Source organism: Rhinatrema bivittatum, chromosome 3, assembly GCF_901001135.1.
Source record: "Rhinatrema bivittatum chromosome 3, aRhiBiv1.1, whole genome shotgun sequence".
Lineage (NCBI taxonomy): Eukaryota > Metazoa > Chordata > Amphibia > Gymnophiona > Rhinatrematidae > Rhinatrema > Rhinatrema bivittatum.
The window spans coordinates 158346731-158367470 of NC_042617.1; the positions used below are offsets into that span (position 1 = coordinate 158346731).

General features: G+C 46.9%; 1 protein-coding gene across 2 annotated transcripts in view; it reads left to right on the plus strand.

Annotated features, from left to right (window-relative positions):
- SLC35F3 (solute carrier family 35 member F3) overlaps positions 1 to 20740 on the plus strand; it is a 461576-nt gene that overhangs the window by 386346 nt on the left and 54490 nt on the right. For both annotated transcript variants that reach the window (XM_029593874.1, XM_029593875.1), the window contains one exon: positions 17176 to 17395. In XM_029593874.1, coding sequence (XP_029449734.1) covers positions 17176 to 17395 — 220 coding nt within the window. The remainder of the gene's footprint in view (positions 1 to 17175; positions 17396 to 20740) is intronic.

Genomic DNA, 20740 nt, shown 5'->3' on the forward strand with positions numbered 1-20740 from the left:
CAACAGCTAGTCGGGTTTTCAGGATGTCCGCTATGCATATGATATACTGTATATGCAAATTTATCTCATGCATTTGTCATTGTGGATATCCTGAAAACCTGAGGAGCTAGGGGATCATGAAGGCAGGCTTGAGCAGCCCTGGATCAAAATGCATCACCAACAATTTGCTTGCTGATTATTTCCAAGGGGTTAATTCACCTGTTTAGGGGGTAATTTTCAAAGGGACTAGCGCAGGTAAAAGTGTTTTATGTACAGAAAGGACCTTTAACAAAATGGACTGCCTGATATGCAGATAACGTAATGGGGGTATGTGATGTTCACATGAAAATTTATCTGGACTGAGTGGAAGCGTTCCTGGGAGGAGAGTTGGAGAGGGGTTTAGATATAAAATTCAACCATATACATTTACATTTTCAGAAAAATTGTGTGTACACTATATAGCAGTCATAACTTGTGTGAGATAGATTTTGAAAGTGGATTTATGTCCCTAAGTCTGCTTTGAAAATTTATATAACTTAGGTGCACATTTGTGGCATAAGTTAAGCAGAATGTTTGAAAAATTACCCTCTTCAAGGCCAAAAAAAAAAAAAGAGGCTGAGATAAATAATTGCAGTGCCCCTTTACCTTGCTCTTTGTGTGGTCACACTATGTCTTTGTGCCTGTCACAGAAAAGCAGTTGAGACATTAATGAATTCATGTGTCTGCAACCTCCACAACATGGCTGCCTCCACCCGTCATTGACTCATGTAAGTGCAGTAAGGGCCAATGAGCACAGAAGGAAGATTTTTAATTCTGTCCCAGCTTGGTGAGAAGAGCAGTTAGAGAAAGCAACGGATGTGCTGCTGGATCGCTGCAATTTTGTGACAGGAGAGCTGCTTGCTGCAGACATTTTGCATGGGATTAAGGCTCATGGAGTAAAGGCCAGAACACTGCCCAGTAGTCTTTGGGAGCACAAGCCCCTGTTTCTCGCACGCACAGGGAAAGAAACTTTGGGTACTAGGCTCTGTGCCGATTTCTGACCTGCAAATTCATTACAGTGACATCAATGAAGTTCTGTGAATTACAATTAAACCAGTGTTGTTTCAACTTTAACCCTTTAATCCCCAATCCTATCACCGTATCCCTAGGGAACTCACTAATAATTTAAAGGTATATGAGACTTTGGTACCAGTAAATACAAAGATATATATTATTCTTTATTTATTAGTTTAAAAGCACAATATTGCTATGAAACTGGTTTGTACTGATTATGGATGTTTGTGCTTGTATATGTGTGTTTAACCCTTTTTTTTACACAGTTTTTTTATGGAGTCCTAGATCTTGCAATAATAAAAGCTGGTTTTTGGTTTGGTTTTTTTTTTTTTTTTGCTTTGGTGGGTTTGTTGGTTCACTGGGCCGTTTCCTCTCAGAAGTCTGTTCACAGAGGGGGAATCTATCACTATACAAGCTACACCTCTGGTTGGGGGGCTATATAGTTATTTGGGAATCGCTATTATCAGAGGTTCTGGCAAGCAATTAGCTTATTTAGTACCTTGATAGAGGACAAAAAAGATAATGGAAAGCAGCAAGAAGTCTGGAGCAATGACATAAAATAATGGTCAAGATCCAAAGAGGAAAACCGAGCAGAGAGAGAATGAGCATAGCACAGTGGCTAACCTTCAAATCGAAGATTGCACTTGATGACAAACATGAGTTTGAAAAGAGGCTCCGTAGGAGTCCAAACAAACAGCCTGAGGAGGAGGAATTTTAGGTAGGTCCCTCTCTATGGTGGAGAATGCATCACCTGCCTCATTTAAATACGCATGAGGCTCATCATTGCTTTTTGGATATGCAAAGTCACTCGGAGATCAGCAATAGCTGAAACTGAGTGAAGAAGCTCATGAGCATGCTCATGTAGAGACGTCAACAAGATCTAAGGACAAGAAATCAATAAAACTTGCCCAGGCCCAGTCCTGCCTCCTTTAACTATCCTCTCAAAACTTTATGCAGCCTGGACCCATAGGATACAGGAGCAAGGAGAATGCATCTAAATACATATAGACAATGTCTTGTCTAAAGTGCAAAAGATACCCAGAGTGGTTTAGATAGCTACAAATATCAAAATACCAAACAAAGGGTTGTGACTAATAATGCAAATAAAAGAGAACCCCACCATCATTTTTCATTTCTCAAAATATGAAACAACAATAAATGAAAAGGGGCCTCAGGGAGGGCAATTTTCAAAGGGACTTTAGTGGGTAAAGCAGTGCTTTGCCTGCAGAATGGCACTTTTGAAAATTGCCCACCTGTAGAATTACACAACATATTCTGTATGCAAATGTTTATGCTCATTTTATGGGAGGGGATTCTAGGAGGCAGAGTCTGGGCAGGGTTTGGATCTAAATGCAAGCTTTATGAGTTTTGAAAGTATATGCATAAATTTCCTTAGAAGAACTCCCTGCACAAATTAGAAGGTGCGGCTTAGGGTGGGAGTTGAACTGGGATCATTTTCAAAGTGGCTTGTGCACATAAATTCCCTACAGTAATTTGTGCATGTAACAACCCAGAGAATTATGCAGGCTGTTACAAAATTATCCCATAAAGATTCACAGTAAAGCTGCACTACCACCTTCAATTACATTTTCAATCATTAGCTCCAAATTCCACTTTTTAATTATGTTTTAAAAAAATAAATGCCATGCTGAAACTATATAATCAATAAAGTGATTTAAAAAATACTTCCCACAGCTCTCAAATTGGTGAAAGTCTAAGGGCCTGCAGCGTGGCCAGGCCTTTAGACGCGCCCACACGATCGGCGCAGCCAATCACCGCTTCAACCACCGACCGACGAATCAAAGCGGGGACGCAGGGTGAGCCCTTTAAATTTTGCTGCTCGCCGGCGGTGCTTCCTTTCTCCGCGTCCTCGGCCGACCCGACCCCAACTAGGCTCGCGCTGTCGGCGCACTCCCGCCGGGGAAAGAGCCTCCTCGAGCGGTCCCAGGCCGTCCCAGAGACCTGCAACGCTACCCAGGCCTCTGCAGCTTGGCCAGGCCCTTAGACGCACCCCTACGATCGGTGCAGCCAATCACCGCTTCAACCACCGACCGACGAATCAAAGCGGGGACGCAGGGTGAGCCCTTTAAATTTTGCTGCTCACCAACGGCGCCGCGCGCTCAAAGGAGCGCGATCTAAAGGGGAGCACCCCTTCGAGCACACCTTCTGCACATCAGTCACATCCAGTGAAGAAGACAAAGAGACCCGCCTGACATCCCCCCCCCCGGGGCCCACGAGGTATCCACCCCTATGACCCGCATCAAACTGGTCTCTTTGTAATTCTTACTCTAATCCTGTTTTCATTGCACCTGGGACCCATTGTTTTCGATATTGCTTAGATTGTTATCCTTGCTACAATACCTTTGACAATTTTAGCTGCCCTGTATTTTAGCCAGACCTCCTACTGTTTCAATATTTCATTTCATTGTCATCCTTATTTCATTGTCCCTCCTGCTGTTCTTCAAAATGTGTATCTCAACCATCCCTATCCTGCACCACGCCTGTATGCACAAAACCAAAATATCCCTGACACACCCAGCTAACTTCCAGAAATTGTTAGTGCCCATCTTGATCACACCCTTCACCCAACCCCTAGGCCTAGCCACTCTGGCCATTACACTTTTCAATGCTCAATCTATCCTAAAAAAAAGCACCCATCCTTCACGACTTGCTCACTGATGACAATCCTGATATATGTGCAGTCACTGAATCCTGGCTAAAGGACTCAGACCATGTTTTCCTTAACCAACTTCCCCTACAAACCTATGACATCTATTCCATTCCAAGACCAAAAAAAAGGGGTGGAGGGCTACTCCTAGCCGCCAAAAAACACCTAAATCTCAAACTGCAACCCTCTAACCCTCCCCATAGATTTGAAATTGGACTATTCAAATCCTCCTCCCTTCAGGTCTGTCTCATCTATGCCCCTCCCAATCTTCTCGAACATGACCCATCCTCCCTCATTGAATATTTGGTAGACTCACTCAAACCTGACCTACCTACAGTTATACTCGGAGACTTCAATCTCCATGTGGATGCCAATCCCACATCACCTGCCTGTGAAACCATCCTGGTTGCCTTTAAAGGTGACGCGGCGTTTGGGGGCGGGCCCGGGGGCGTGGTCGAGGCCTCCGGACCAGCCCCCGGGTCGGATGATGGCGCACCAGCAGTCCGCTGGCGCGCGTTGATTAATTCTGCTTTGGGCAGGCGTAAATCACGAAATAAAGGTAGGGGGGTTTAGGTAGGGCCGGGGGGGTGGGTTAGGCAGGGGAAGGGAGGGGAAGGGAGGGGAAGGGGAAGGCAGGTGAAAAGAAAGTTCCCTCCGAGGCCGCTCCGATTTCGGAGCGGCCTTGGAGGGAACGGAGGCAGGCTGCGCGGCTCGGCGCGCGCAGGCTGCCCAAACCCGGCAGCCTTGCGCGCGCCGATCCCAGATTTTATAGGATACGCGCGGCTATACACGTATCTTATAAAATCCAGCGTACTTTTGTTTGCGCCTGGTGCGCCAACAAAAGTACGCGATTGCGTATGTTTTAAAGATCTACCTCCGCGAGTATATAAGCTTATAAGGATCCCTGCATTTTAAAAAACTGGGTGTGAACAGAAACATACATGTATACTTCTGGGGTGTGATATGCGGCATTTTATAAACTGTGCAACTCCTGCCACGCAGTTTATAAGATACAGGCACAGCTTTAGGTGTATGCACACTGTTGAAAATCTCCCACCCTGGGTCCAGAGTAGCAGAGTGTAATATAGCAACACAATCCGTACCTTGCAGCCAGCTTAAGTTCAAATACTTCATTACATTCTATCTGCCGGTCTATTTGCTGCTATTTGACCTCCTGCCAGCCATCTTAAAATCAGAATCAAATTTTCATAATTTTCCCAAACCTCAGGAATAGCTCATTCACCGTGGCTTCTGTGCTGGCATCCATATGGGCGAATCAAGTCTATTGTATATTTTTTTTATTATGTTTTTTTATTTTCCTCCTTTTATGACTGGTCAGCTACTTCAAAAGTGGAAAACATTCAGGTTCTTTAGGTATTTTCCTGTCCTCAGAGGGCTCACAATCTACTAAAGCTTTTCTCCCATTCTGAGTCTATGGGGAAAAGGCTTAGTATAAACTGTAGGGATGTGCAGAGGGACGCCATACGTTGCATTCGTGATTCGGATTCGTCGGGGAGCAAATGCATTGCATTCAGCCCTATGGCACCCCGATGCGTTAATACGGCGATTTATATTCGTGTCCCAGCTAAAATTAAAATTAACTACAACCCCCCACCCTCCTGACCCCCCCAAGACTTACCAAAACTCCCTGGTGGTCCAGTGGGGAGTCCAGAAGCCATCCCCTGCATTCTCACACCCTCGGTGCTGGTTTCATCATGGCGCCGATAGCCTGTGTCACAGGGGCTACCGGTGCCATTGGTCAGCCCCTGTCACATGGTCACCGGCACCATCTTGTGCTCCTACCATGTGACAGGGGCTGACCAATGGCACTGGTAGCCCCTGTGACATAGTATCGGCAAAGGCTATCGGCGCCATTTTGAGTCCTGGCATCGGACGGCCTGAGTGCAGGAGGTCGCTCCGGGACCCCCGTTGGACCCCCAGGGACTTTTGGCCAGCTTGGGAGGGCCTCCTGACCCCCACAAGACTTGCCAAAAGTCCAGCGGGGGTCCGGGAGCAACCTCCTGCACGCCGGCCGATGCCAGGACTCAAAATGGCGCCGATCGCCTTTGCCCTCACTATGTCACAGGTACCGACGGTCGGCCCCTGTGACATATGAGGGCAAAGGCGATCTGCTGCCAGTATTCAAATTGGCGCCAATCACCTTTGCCCTCACTATGTCACAGGGGCCGACCGTCGGTACCTGTGACATAGTGAGGGCAAAGGCGATCGGTGCCATTTTGAGTCCTGGTATCGGATGGCCGGCATGCAGGAGGTCGCTCCCGGACCCCCGCTGGACTTTTGGCAAGTCTTGTGGGGGTCAGGAGGCCCTCCCAAGCTGGCCAAAAGTCCCTGGGGGTCCAACAGGGGTCCTGGAGCGACCTCCTGCACTCCGGCCGTCCGATGCCAGGACTCAAAATGGCGCCGATAGCCTTTGCCCATACTATGTCACAGGGGCTACCAGTGCCATTGGTCAGCCCCTGTCACATGCTAGGAGCACAAGATGGCGCCGATGGCCATGTGACAGGGGCTGACCAATGGCACCAGTAGCCCCTGTGACAAAGGCTATCGGTGCCATGATGAACCCGGCACCGAGGGTGTGAGTGCAGGGGATGGCTGCTGGACCCCCGCTGGACCACCAGGGAGTTTTGTTAAGTCTTGGGGGATTCAGGAGGGTGGGGGGTTTGTTTAAATTTTTATTTAAGTGGCCGTATAATTCAGAGAATATTCGTGTATTCGTGGGGAATTGCTATACGTTTCGCTTCCCCACGAATACTACGAATAGTGCAGTATACGTTGCGGATCGCCAATACGGCGAAAACGAATGCACACCCCTAATAAACTGAGCCCTTAGTTTGTGCCTGAGACAGCGGAGGGTGAAGCGACTTGCCCGAGGTCACAAGGAATGTCAGTGGGAAAAGCAAGATTTGAACCCTGGCCTCCATTGCTCTTAATCTGTTGTTCTAACCACTAGGCTACCCTTCCTGGAAACAATGGTTAAGATGCTGACGCAGTAAATGAGTGTGGAAAACGGGCTCTCCTGGGTGCGCGATTCAATATTTAAATGAGGGGGTCACGGTGCCAAGGAGGCGCTGGGGATAAATGTATGCCCCTAGCACCTCCTTGGCAGCAGGTGCCCAGGAGATGTGGCTCTCAATGGGTTAGGTAAAAAGAACGCTCAATTTTTATGCGTGGCTGTTTTCCTAACCGGTGTACAGCCACCAGTTAGGGAAATGGAAGCTCGTTAATTGAGCGTCTGTTTCCCTAACCTGACCGCTGGCGCTTTTTTTTTTTTTAATATATATTTTTTTTAAAACCTTTTGGTTTCTCCGACTTAATATCACCACGATGTTAAATCGGAGGATGTATAGAAGCAGTATTTTCTGCTTTTCTGTACACTTTTTTTGGGCTGCTCAGAAATTAACACCTGCTCTGGGCAGTTGGATGCACGTTTTGGAAACATTAATCCCCTTATAGCATAAGTGGCTGTGGGTACGCGTCCAAAGAGTTAAACAGTGCGCTCAGCTGAGCGCACTGTTGTACCTCGGCCCCTTTATGTGCACCAGTTTTCACATGGAAAAGTAGGCGTGTATGCTTATTCTGAAAATTGTTCAAGGAAAAATTACCAGCAGAGGTTTGCACCTGTGTTTTCTGTGGATACTTTTTCCAATCTTCCTCCTCCCCCCAACCAAACGTACCTGCATAGTTTTGAAAATCCAAAAGCACACACATAGCTTTCTCCCCTGAGCTGACCGCAAATCTCAGGAACATGTCCACTATAATACAGTGGAATGCACGTGGGAGGGTGGAGCTATGCGCACACTTTCACTCACACCCAGGGCGGGGCACCTTCCAAGAGCTGATTTACACAGATAACACTTTTTACCCACAGAATCCCTTTGAAAAATGTCCTCCTCCCTATATACAGAATGGCACATGACAAACAGAGCACATTCGTGCTCTGAACAGGAAATGGAACCATACAGATTTGGCAGAAGTTCACCTTTAGTTCCTCACTGCAACTCCTTTTTGTTTTTCCATAATTCGGCTTGAGAGCACTTGAAATTTAAGGAGTCGGTCTGGGTCTCGTTGGGGAAGCCATTCAGACCGGATTGAGACTGGACGGCATGGTGCCGTCGCACGCACTGGCACGTTCAAGAAAGAAAAAAAGTTGCCAAAGTGCGTAGGCGAGTGTGGCTTCTTTCTGTTGTTAAGTGTGCTGCTTGCGTGTATTGTGTATGCTGCAATTTATACTCCATGGTTCCCTTACTGAATGGGAACACTGTGTACCTTCAGCCAGGAGCAATAAGGTTGTCAATGCCATAAGACTGATGTTTTCTATCTGACTCAGCCTCTACCATTGCCCTTAATATCTCCAACTCTGTGCTTAACATTAGTCTAATTTATGTGCTATTATGTTTGAAAGGATGATATTCCTTGCCCTTTTTATTTTATTTTGGGATAGGAATTATATTTAGCATATATTATGCATTACAGAGCTGTAATCTGCCTCTAACCACCTTATTTAATAGTGCAGTACATGTCCTGTAATAGCAGTATTTTATGTTTCTATGGTTCTATGCTAAGAGTTTTCTTTTTCTGTGTAAAATATCAGAGCGTATGCTGTATGTCCAAATATAATTTTCTCATACTTTTGTGACTGTGCCTACGGCTAGGTGTGTGCGCAGACATTTTTCATTTCTTTTTTCTGTTTAATTTTGCTTATTTGAAAAAAAAAGTTAAAGAAATAAAAAAAAAACCAAAAGAAAAGAAAAATTGTCCAATTTCTAACTCCCCCCCCCCCCAAAAAAAACACCCCAAAACAAAACAAATCTCTTGGGCTTTTCCCTAATACCCTGCAGCCACCCTTTTACCCCATGAAGTTTTTTAAATTTGTTGAAATCTTCCTGGGGCAGGCGTGATCCCCAATTGCTTCAACCCCGCTGCTGCCACTATTTCAAACGGAGCTGGCAGAACAAAGCTGGCACCATTTTGTGTGGGAGAAAATGATGAAGACCCAAACCTTGATCTGGCGGCATCATATGAAATAGCAGCAGCAGTAGGGCAGCAACGGCCAGGGATCACACCAGCTCCATGGAGTTTTTAAGGACCTCATGGGGTAAGAGTGTCCAAGGGCAGGGAAAGGGGATGGGTTGGTGGGCAGGGACCAGACAATTTAAAAATAAAATGAAACAAAGGAGAATAAATGAAATTGAGTTCACTTTCATTTAGTTTTAAAAATGAAACCGGAAGTTTCATTAACATTTCCTATTTTCGATTTAATGAAGACAGATCCTGAAGGCACATCCCTAGTGTGTAATATTCTGCAGTAGCAATGAGATATGAACAGGCGGAAGATGAAACAATTGCAATCAGGAATATGTGCCACAAGTTAATTAAGGCAATACCTAACTGCAAAGGTATGTGGAAAAATAGTAGATTAAAGGCAGCCATATGCTTATGCAAAAGAGCATATGATATTTGCTAAGAACAGCGGCCTTTTCCAACAGTAACCTGCAGCCTTCTGGCATAACTTTGAGGCCTGCGAATACCTCTTACCAGGGTGATATTGAAATGGGATGTCCAAGGTTAACCTCTCATTCAAACTAATGCTGTAAGTTGACTAGGCCACTGAAGGAGCTTAAAGCACACTGATTTATTCTTTCTAGACAGACTGTAAGTTCTCATGCCTACACTCAGTAAATGCCATCTGAGAGGTCTAATTATGTTGAGTGCCTTATATCTATGAACCATTTAATTAGTTTTAGACCCTAGGTGATGAATCATAACTGCGCTAATTAACCAGCTGCTAGCACAGAGCATAGGAAATACTGAACACATACGAAGAACTGATAGCAGTGCAAAATACAATCAGAAACAGAGCCGGTGCTAGCATTTTTGCTCCGTGTTCGAACAACTACTGTGCTGCCTCTTCCTCTTTTTTTTTTTTTTTTTATATGATTTGTGAACACTTCTAATGAATGTAACTGTACCTATGATATTTGTCATGATGTAAACCATTGCGATCATAACTTGGAACAACGGTATATAAAATGACTAAATAAATACAGAACACGGACTCACCCTCACCAAATTCAGATTAGAGAGAGACTATAAACCATAAAGAGAAACTGAACCAGAAACCGCAACCCACAACAAGCCAGACTCTGTATGCAGTGCAGCAATGGAGAAACAAACATTACCAGTCCTCATAAATCATTCATCAAACAGTAAAATCAAGGAATAAATATCAATCATATTAGTAAAACCATACTTGGGACTATTCTTTTTATAATGATATAAGGCAGTGGTTATCAACCTTTTTTCTTACAGGACACACCTGAGAGATGACGCTCACATGCGTGACACACTTAACACATGACCATCATTCTGCATCCACAGGAATCTACCGCTTCCTAACAATGAGTGCAGAGCAGAACTAAGACATTTCCCTGTACAACTCACCATACAAAAACTGGGGAAAAAGACCCAAAACCCCATTCTGTACATGTTTATCAAACCTGCCACACCGAAGCAGCACAAACTCCAAGAAATGGAAATGGAAACAGCCCTAACCATGAAAAGGCGGCAGTTCACTACCAGTGCTTTATCATATGGAGAAAATACAACAAATAAGACTGATAACAAATCCCTACTTGCTAGTAAAGTACGACATCTCATTCACATACACACAGAACACAGAGAGACCTACCTTCACCTAACATAGAAGAAAATACCACAAATTACAAATGCGGAAACAAAAAACTGGAATCGAAACCCCAAGACGACCTTCTGTATGCAGTGCAAAAATGGAAAAATAGAAACAGAAATATATTTCCTCCCATACTAAGCAAAGTTCCAAGATAGAAGAAATGCATATTCTCAAAACTGACATTATGGCTCTTGTACCTCATTACACCTTTCCATGCCCCCATCACCCCTCACTTCTCCCAACTACTCAATCATCCCTTCACATTCTCATATCCCTGTCCAACATTTCCAACACTCCCCACCTCTGCATCCTCTCCCCGTGCCTCCTCTCTCCCCTTCTCAACACTCCCTGCCCTTCCCTTCCCTACCCAGCATACCTCTGACCTTCTCTTTTCCACCCCTTCCTGCTCAGCATCCCCTGACCTCCCTGCTCTCCCAACCCAGCAGGCCCCACACCTTCCTCTCTCCTTCCACTTTCATCTCTCCTCCCTGCCCAGCAGCCTCCAGTCCCTCTTTACTCTACGTCTCCCTACCCAGCAACCCAAACCTCCTTTCCCCTACCCCTTCCTACCCAGCAGACTCCTGAGTCCCTATCTCACAAGGCCTTCCTGTCCAGCATTTTTTCCCCTCCTCCTGGTTCCCAGCCAGCATAATTCTTCAGTCCAATCCAGAGTCTCCCTCCCAGCAGCAGATGAGAGGAAAAAGATGAGGCAGCAGCAGCAGCAGCAGCAGCGGCTCTTTAGAGCACACACCCCTCTTCCTCAAGCTCCTGCTGTCATATCCAGGCCCCATGGGGTGAAGAGAGCATCAGCAGCCTCACTGCCAGGCCAGGTAGAGGAAGATAAAGTTGGTGTCCTGCCAGGCCCATATGAACAGTAGTTGATGATATTTCGCTCTGATCTGGGTGAAAGAAGGGAATAACCTCCCACTGGGCCAGGAAGAGTAGAAGGAAGCAAGGGCAGTTTCCTCTCAAACCCAATAAAGGAGAAATCAGCCAACTCCTGTCCAAACTGAAGAGGAAGGAGCAGCCTTCTGCTAGATCTGCGACACACCTTCCGTGACCTCACAACACACCTGTTGAGAACCACTGATCTAAGGAATAGAATAACATGCAATAATTAAGAGCTCAGACAAAATTTTAAAAATTTCCCAAACAACAATAAATGATTTCAAAATGGCAGACACAGACAACCAATAAGTAGAACTAATAAGGATGGAAAATTCACTGCTCTCCATACCTGAAAACCTTTTATTTCCCGTCATCCTGAGTAAGTCATGGATTAGTGAGGCAGCACAAATTTTCTTCACTCACACACACACATACCCAGACAAGTTCCCATTCTCACACACAACACACACAGACACACCCACCCACCAGTTAGGTTCCCATTCATTCACACACACCCCAGACAGGTTCTTATATATAACTAGAGATGTGCATTCGTTTATCACGAATTAGGCAATTTCAACGAAATTGCCTAATTCATAGTGGTTCGGGGGCCCTGAACCACGAAACGGATTTTCCCCGAACTTCGGGGAAAATTCGTTTTTCAGGTTAGTGCGGGGGGGGGAAGGGCACATTTATTAAACAAAAAAAAAAAACACCCCAACCCTTCAATTTTACTTTCTTACAATCCCCCCCACACACACACACACATCCCAATCCCTCCCCAAGACTTACTAAAAGCCCTGGTTGTCCAGCGGGGGTCCTAGAGCGATCTCCTGCACTCGGGCTGCCAGTATTCAAAATGGCGCCGATAGCCTTTGCCCTTACTATGTCACAGGGGCTACCGGTGCCATTGGTCGGCCCCTGTCACATGATAGGAGCACAAGATGGCACCGGCCGTCCATTGCTCCTACCATGTGACAGGGGCCGACCAATGGCACCGATAGCCCCTGTGACATCGTAAGGGCAAAGGGCCATCGGCGCCATTTTGATTCATAGCAGGCCTGACGGCCCAGAGGGAGAGATCGCTCATGGGACCCTGCTGGACCACCAGGGCTTTTAGTAAGTCTTGAGGAGGGATCGGGATGGAGGCGGGGTTCTAAGAAAGTAAAATTGAAGGGTTGGGGTGGTTTTTTTCAGATTCGTTTTTTTTCCCGATTCGTTTTTTTTCCCCAATTTGTTTTTTTTTCGACTCGTTTTCCCGATCTGCGCCGACAAAAAATGACCTGCCGAAAAACGAAATTTTTGACGAAGCACCCGAACAGATATATGTCCCAATACGAAAAAATGAAGCTCTTCTCTAATACATACACACACACTCGAGACAGATTCCTACACCTTCCCCCCCACACACTCACACATCACAGTCAGGATCTCATACACACAGAAATACACACACATCCCAGACAGCTTCCTATTCACACACACACACACACACACACACATATCCCAGATAGGTTCTTATTCACATATACACAATCTTCCAGTCAGGCTCCCATTCACACACACCACACCCCCAGGTCAGGCTCCCATTCATACACACCACACCCCAGTAAGGCCCTCATTCACACACACACATACCACTGGGAGCCATGCACACGAGCCTAGCACTTCCTCTATGCTGATCTCATACATCGCAAGATCAGCATAGAAAATCTGCTAGCTGCACGTGTTTTGGACAGCGAACACAAGCACTGGGAAGGAGTAGGAGAACGGGCTCCTTCTTTATTTGGCTGTCGGTGGGATGGGGTTCACTGGCGGCCTCACAAGCATCTTCCTCTTCTGGGCTGCTGGTGATATGGGGTCCACCAGAGGCCTCATAGCCAATTCCTCTTCTTGGCTGCCTGTGAGAGGGGTCCACCGGTGGCCTCGCGGGCCTTTCCCTGCTCCCGACGCTGCCCCTCCGGGTGTGCCACCCTGTGCAATTGCACACCAGGTGGTGCCGGGCCTGATCAGAAACACTGGTGATTCTGTGAAGAAATGGAAGATGAAAATAATAAACAGAAGAACTGCATTCTGTCAAGTTACCGCTCTTAAGATACTTACAGAGCTTGGAGTGGGACCGAGACCTAGGCATGGGCACTTAGGCTGGACCAGGCACAGCTGAGAAACACCCAGGAGTCAGAGGCTGCACTCATGTAGACAGAGACCTGGATCTAGAAAGTAGCTAACTCCCAAGGCCTGGGCATACACTGAAACTGCAGGCCTGGAGCTAGAATCAGAAAATAGGTAATAAAAGTTGAAGCAGGAATTAGAACTGCTCCCTGGAGCAGAGAAACTTGGCAATAAAGCTTTTGCATACAGGCAGCTCCACAGCAAGCAGGCTGCGTAGGGCTAAGGTTGCTGCAAATAACTTCCTACTTCTCAGAAACTCCTTTAGACTAAACCCCAGCAATCCCTGATGCCTGAATGTATGGCCTTGGACTATCTGCTACTTCCACTTGCTTCAGGTTTCTAGCTGGTCTGAAAGTTAGGACTTCCATTCTGAATTCCAAGGCTGACCCTGGATGAAGCCCTGATATAAACCCTAGGGACTTGCATGTTTCATGCATTGCGACTATACATGTATGTCTAGCAGATTTATGGTTTGCGTGTAACTAAAAAAAAAAAGTATATATGTGTGTACCATCCATTCTTACGCGCGTACCATAAATCCACTAGGTATGCATGTACAGCTTCAATGCATGAAATGAATGGCCCAATGAATGAGGATCCCTCCTCCTCATGGTGACCTCTGAGGCCTGGTTTGTGAAGGTATTTTTGTGGAACTCAGGCAGCTTCACTGGGGCATTGATGTTCTCTGCTGGTTGCAGCAGCACAAGCAAATAAGCAAGACAATTACAAGTATTACAATAGGAATGATTCGTTTGAGACCACCGATATCAGGAAGCCAGGACCATAACCAGTCCCATGGAGATATCGATGTTCTGTCTGAGAGCGGTGCATCGGCAATCATGGCCTCTATCTGCTCAATGGTATGTGTGAGATTTGCTTTATAATCTGATATGTATACACAGCAATGAGATCCAATTAATGCACAGACCCCACCCTTTGAAGCTAAAACTGTATCTAAAGCGTAGCGGTTCTGTAATGCTACCTCTCTAATCTGGGAAACATCTGTTGTGAGTAGTTTTAATGCATGGACTGTCTGATTAAATAGAGCAGTCGTCCAGTTAGCTAGGATGTGTAAGTCTCTGTAATTCATAGCTGTTCCCATTGGGGGAAACAGGCTTCTAGCTACCTGGGTTTCTGTATACTTATCTATGGGACTCTTGATCATCTCCCTTTTGTTACGGAGTCTTGCTTTAGGTAAATTTTTGACTGCATAGTATGAGGGAAGGATGTAGCCTAGAGTACATCTGCCTCTCCATCTGCGGGGAATGTGCATATATGCTCTACGCCCACATAACATCCAAATGTTCCCTCTCTGGTTAGTGGACCATTCACGGGGCTGTTTGACTTGTTGAACCATTGTGGATACATATTCACACAAGCTAAATTGCCCGTCTGAGAATTTTTCTCCTCTTTCACACCTTTTTGTTTCTCCCACTGAACATCCTGAGATCAGCCAGTTGCACATATAGTGGGTAAAGCTATGCAAGTATTCTGTGATATTTTGTGAGAATTCTGGGAGGGAGTGCAGGCTAAAGAACCAGGGGTGGGTATTGATGACTGGTGGACTAACCTGTAAAACTGGTCATTCCCTTCATCCATGTATGTTATAAAAAGTTCACTTGCATGTGTCAAAGCTCACAGTTCCCAAGGAAAATGTATGAATATCAGCTGCTTATTTAAAATACTTAAAATTAGGAGCACACATACTTGTGCTAGGTATATTCTATATAATGCTTATGCGTATGCACTTGCACGTATAAGATTCATGCATACATGGCCGCATGTCCACATACGCATGCATTCACACTAGTTTAAAAGTTACCATCCTAGAGCGTTACATGGTTTAAAACCACTCTTACATCTCCCCGACTTTCGATCAGTAGTCCAGGTACTTATTATGCCCCATCTCGACTATTGTGTAATGAGTGCATAGAAAATAAAATTAGGCACTTGGTACTGATTTTCAGCACTATGCTGCTAACCTAGGAGCCTAAATCTGGGCAATGAATTGCATCCCTGATTTAGGGGCCTAAAATTAAGTTCTCAGCAATTTTTATTTTTTTTTTACATCAGCCTCTAAGTTACCCTGCAATCCCTTTCACAATTGTCCTTTTTGTGCCTTACTTTTGCCCAAAACTTACATCTTGTCTAAGTGTAGTTGTCAATTTTTGCACTGCAGCAATATTTCATATTTTGACTAACCACCACCTAGATCTGCTTGGTACTTTCTGCATATAAAAGTCAGAAGTGACTTTGCTATGCAGACTGTGACTGAATATGGACCTCTTTTTTGACAGCAGCAAAGTTAGCCAGATAAATTTATCCGGCTAACTTTAGGGCAGCTGCACAATATGACCAGAGTTAGCCAGATATCGGACTAATTCTGAATATCAGTGTTAACTCCTCCCCAAATGCCCCTGGAACGCCTCTACTTTATCCAGCTAAATTTTAGCCAGATAATGATATCCAACTACAATTTAGCTGGATAAGTCCCCATATATTCATTTAGCTGGATAACTAGTGAGTTATCTGACTAAATGCCTCTGAAGATGGACCTCAGAGAATTATAACACGCTTCATATGGTAAATCTAGTAATGGTGTATAGAAATGTCTGCGGCTCTAAGTGTACATCTGTAATACTTGTATCCTGTACATTTGTCCAGAAAGTATTTTAATCTTACGCATTCCCAATGTATTTGGGGAAAGGCCCATCAACCCCTGGCCTCACATCCCTTCCAATGTAAGTTAGAGAAACTGTTATTATCCATATGAGTGACAACAGAACTGGAGTTAACTATATTCTATATAACAATCTATAGTTTCCCTTTAAGGAAGAAGCCATTTTAATATCTTTGAAAATTGCAGCCCGCAAGCTTTCCTAATCCAAAGACGATATTTCTTTTCTCATCTCTTATCCACCTGTCCCATATCTGATGGTGTGATTAATTAAATTCCTATAGAACGGCTCCCTACTTAATCCTTTATTCATTTCAGGCTGATAAATTATTTTTCAAGCAGCGATGTCTCTCTTGGGGCAAGCAAGAAACCCATCTGAATGTAAAATATTGGAGAAGGGGCCAGCCCAGCGGCTCGGAGGCAGTGCTGCGCACAGGCATGCAGAAGGCCCCCCCAGTTTGATCCCGAGTTGGGTCTTCTGCTCCCCAAATCAACCAGGCTGGCTACAGAGGCAGCGTTCCCAGCCTCCAGGAAGGAAGGGGCCGTGGTCATTGCTTAAGGGCGACACCGTGTGGCCGGATTCAGGGCCCATGATTGCAGGGTTTCAGAAGGAGCCCTGGTGCATGGCCTCTGCCCCAGAACCATCGCTGCAATGTCCAGACTAGATATGCTGGGGAGGGGGGGGGATATAAAGTTGGTGCAGCCTTCTGTTCAACTGAGCTGGAAGTACAATGCAGTAGGAGGAAACTGCCAGGTCAAAAAAAGAAATAAAAATTGAAATGTCTACCAAGCCTGGCCTGTATCCTGCTGAATGGAAAATAAAGTTCTCTGTCAGAAGAGGATGCCTTAGAGCACTCATTCCATTTAGAATCGTCATTTTTTCATGACACGTATATTCAGGATTTTTTGAATGGCTTGATCATATTAAGGGAGGGAATAGCAGTTGTTTTAAGCTGTGTTTCATTTATAATGGATGAATAATCATGCTCTTTATAATAGCAAGGTCTTTCATGTATTTCGTTATTTTAGGGAGTGCTGCAGATTTTTTGGAGACAATGGAATTACCTTGAAGGTGTTTTTCACCAAGGCTGCACCGTTTGGTGTTCTTTGGACCCTCACGAACTACCTTTACTTATATGCAATAAAGAAAATCAACACGACAGATGTCTCCGTGTTGTTCTGCTGCAACAAAGCTTTTGTGTTCTTGCTTTCCTGGATCGTTCTCAGGGACAGGTTCATGGGAGTTAGGGTAAGTGACTCATTCTTTTTCTCTGCTTTCCTGAAATTTTATTTTTTACAGGTTTTATTCATCTAGCCTGGCCATGCTCACCTCCAGTAAGAGCAATAAAGCATTTCTGTTCACTCTGACTCCTTTCTATGCTTTCCAACATACGGAATGTTGGAAGGAATTAAATTAAAGGGATCAATGTCCATCTGCCCAGCTGTAGGGACAATAACTCTCCAAGAAAGGGATGGAAATTAACCAAATTTGGCATAGAGGAGGAAAATGTGAACATCTCAGAAGAATTTAAAAACCAGAAATATTGGGTATTTTCAGAGAACCAAGCCGTCAAAAACATCCCCCATTGTTTTCTATGGGAAAGTGTTAGAATGCTGACTAGCACTCCATTTCAAATTCCCCCCCCCCCCCCCCACCCCCCAAATCAGCACTTTGCCACAAAGCAACACAGGCAGAGAGAGTTGAGAGACAGGGAAAATAACCGATGCAACTGACAAAGGATGCCACCAAAATTAGTTTTTAGAGCCTCCACCCCTGCACTTCTGTCACACACCTTCCATACACACGCATACCAACACCCATCATCATCATGCCCTCCTATACCCACACCCCATACTTACACACACACACACACACACACACACATACATCCTCTTACTCCAATTCAATTCAACTTCTCTTAATCCCCATCACCTACTACCCATATACAGAGGAGTTAACTCTGGGCACATAGGGCTCATGCTACGAGTCTTTCTTGAAAGCCCTGAGTCTCTGTTGTCCTTCCAGGAGTTTCAAAATGTATCTTGCCCTTGCCTTACTCACCTTCATCTCCCTCCATCCCTGTCTGGGCCTGGTGTTGTAAAACTGAAGCTTCTTCCTGCAATGCTGACTCCTCATTTCCTTTCACTGCCTGTGCAGTTCATGCACATACTTTCTCTACAGAGCCTCTTGTGGTTCAAACAGCCCTGCTGTATAAATTGCAGGGTCCCTAACAGGAAGTGAGGAGGAACCAGAAACTCAAGAAGCAGCTCTTTTATAGCACCAACCAGGACACTGATGGTGGAGATGAAGGTAAGAAAGGCAGGGCAGCATCATTACCTGAATGTAATCTGCTTTGAACTGCTGAAAAACGGAATCTTACTAGATAAACGAAGCTTGACCGACGTGCCGCAAATGCGCAGTAGAGACCAGCTCTACCGCGCATGTGCAGGCGAGCACGTCGGTCTGAGCCAGCGTCAGAAAGAAAAAAAATGGCGGCGTCCAGTGGCAGCAGCGGGCGGCGATGGCGGTAGCGAGCGGCAGCGGTACCGGCAGCGGGCGGTAGCGGGCGGCGGCGGCAGCGGTAGCGAGCGGCGGCGACGGCGGTAGCGGGCGGCGTCCAGTGGCAGCAGCGGGCGGCGACAGCGGTAGCGAGCGGCGGCGGTACCGACAGCGGGCGGTAGCGAGCGGCGGCGGTAGCGGGCGGTAGCGGGCGGCGGCGGTAGCGACGGCAGTAGCGAGCGGCGGCGACGGCGGTAGCGGGCGGCGGTAGCAGCCAGTAGCGAGGGAGGGAGAAGAGAGAGAGAGGGAGGGACGGACTGAGTGGGAGGGAGGGACGGAGAGAGAGAGTGGGAGGGAGTGACTGAGTGAGAGGGAGGGACTGAGTGGGAGGGAGGGATTGAGTGAGGGGGAGGGACTGAGGGGTAGGGACTGAGTGAGAGGGAGGGAGTGGGACTGAGTGAGAGGGAGAGGGGGGACTGAGTGAGAGGGAGTGGGACTGAGGGAGGGAGTGGGACTGGGAGAGAGAGGGAGGGAGTGGGACTGAGGGAGAGTGAGTGGGACTGAGTGAGTGAGAGGGAGGGAGAGAGGGGGAAGGGAGTGACTGAGTGAGAGGGAGGGACTGAGTGGGAGGGAGGGATTGAGTGAGGGGGAGGGACTGGGGGGGAGGGACTGAGTGAGAGGGAGGGGGGACTGAGTGAGAGGGAGTGAGTGGGACTGAGGGAGGGAGAGAGAGGGAGGGAGGGAGTGGGACTGAGGGAGAGGACGGAGGGAGTGGGACTGAGTGAGAGTGAGTGGGACTGAGTGAGTGAGAGGGAGGGAGAGAGGGGGGAGGGAGTGAGTGAGACTGAGTGGGAGGGAGGGACTGAGTGAGAGGAGAGGGAGGGTGGGGAGGAGTGGGTGAGGGAGGGAGGGAGGTAGGGGGTGGTGAAGAGTGAGGGGAGAGAGAATGAGGGGGAGGTGAGAGACAGAGGGATGTAGCCCGTTTTAACGGGCTTAACGGCTTGTATATATATAAACAAACAAGCATCAAGCTCCTAGTTCATGGAGGAAACATCAGGGGATGATATGGGGGAGGGGTGGAAGGAATTGGGATCCCCAGATAAGGAGGGGAATGGGGATGAGCAGGGAAGGAGGAAAAAAATTGCAGGAATCCCAGATTGGTGGGTAGGGGGAAGAAGAGAATGGGGCCTCCCAGACTGGGTGAGAAACTTAAGTATGGAATGGGGAGTGAGGTCTTGGGAATTAGGGGGAGAGCTGGCACTCAGAGACTGGATGAGAAGACTGGGAATTTGGAAACAGATTGGGGCGACAGCAGAGACTCAGCAATTGGATAGGGGGTATAAGTGTATGTGTGTTAGATGGGTTAGGAGGTATGAGATCAAGATGTGAGATGTTGTGGAGGCATGAGAAGGTGGGGAAAAAGGTTGGGGAGGGGTTAAAATATGCTATGAAGGACCTGGAGGGCTGGGGAGTAGGTGAGAGGCAGTAGAATGGGCTGGGGAAGGGGTAAGAGACAAAGGGAAGGGATGGGTCTGTGAAGGGTTTGAGAAGGTAAAAATGGGACAGGGTAGGAGATGCAGGTAGGGCCAGCGGAACAACTAGGCAAACTAGGCCTGGGCCTAGGGCACCAACCATTAGGGGGCGTGAGCCATGTGGGGCCCTGAGCAGCAGCGCCACATGGCTCCCACCCAATGGGAGTGGCGGAGCGACCGGGGGGGGGGGGGTGGCACTCCTCTTTGCCACTGCGACACTGCCACTCGCGCCCCTACATGGCTCACGCCCCGTAATGGAGGTGGTGGCGTGACCGGGGAGGGGGGCGGGTGCAAGGCAGAAGGTGCCCAGGGTGCCTAATTCCCTTGCACTGGCCCTGGGTGAAAGAGACTGGGTAGGGGATAAGAGACAGTAGAAAGGGGCTGGAGGAAGAGGAGAGGATGAGTGAAACAAGAAGCTGGGGCTAATGAGGGAGATGAGAGGCAGAGGACAGTAAGTTGTGGACTGGGGGGGTGGGATGATGGAAATAGGAGAATATTGGGAGTGTGTGAAAGACAGAGGGAAACAGGCTGAGGAAGGAGTGAGAATGGGAGGCTGGGAGGG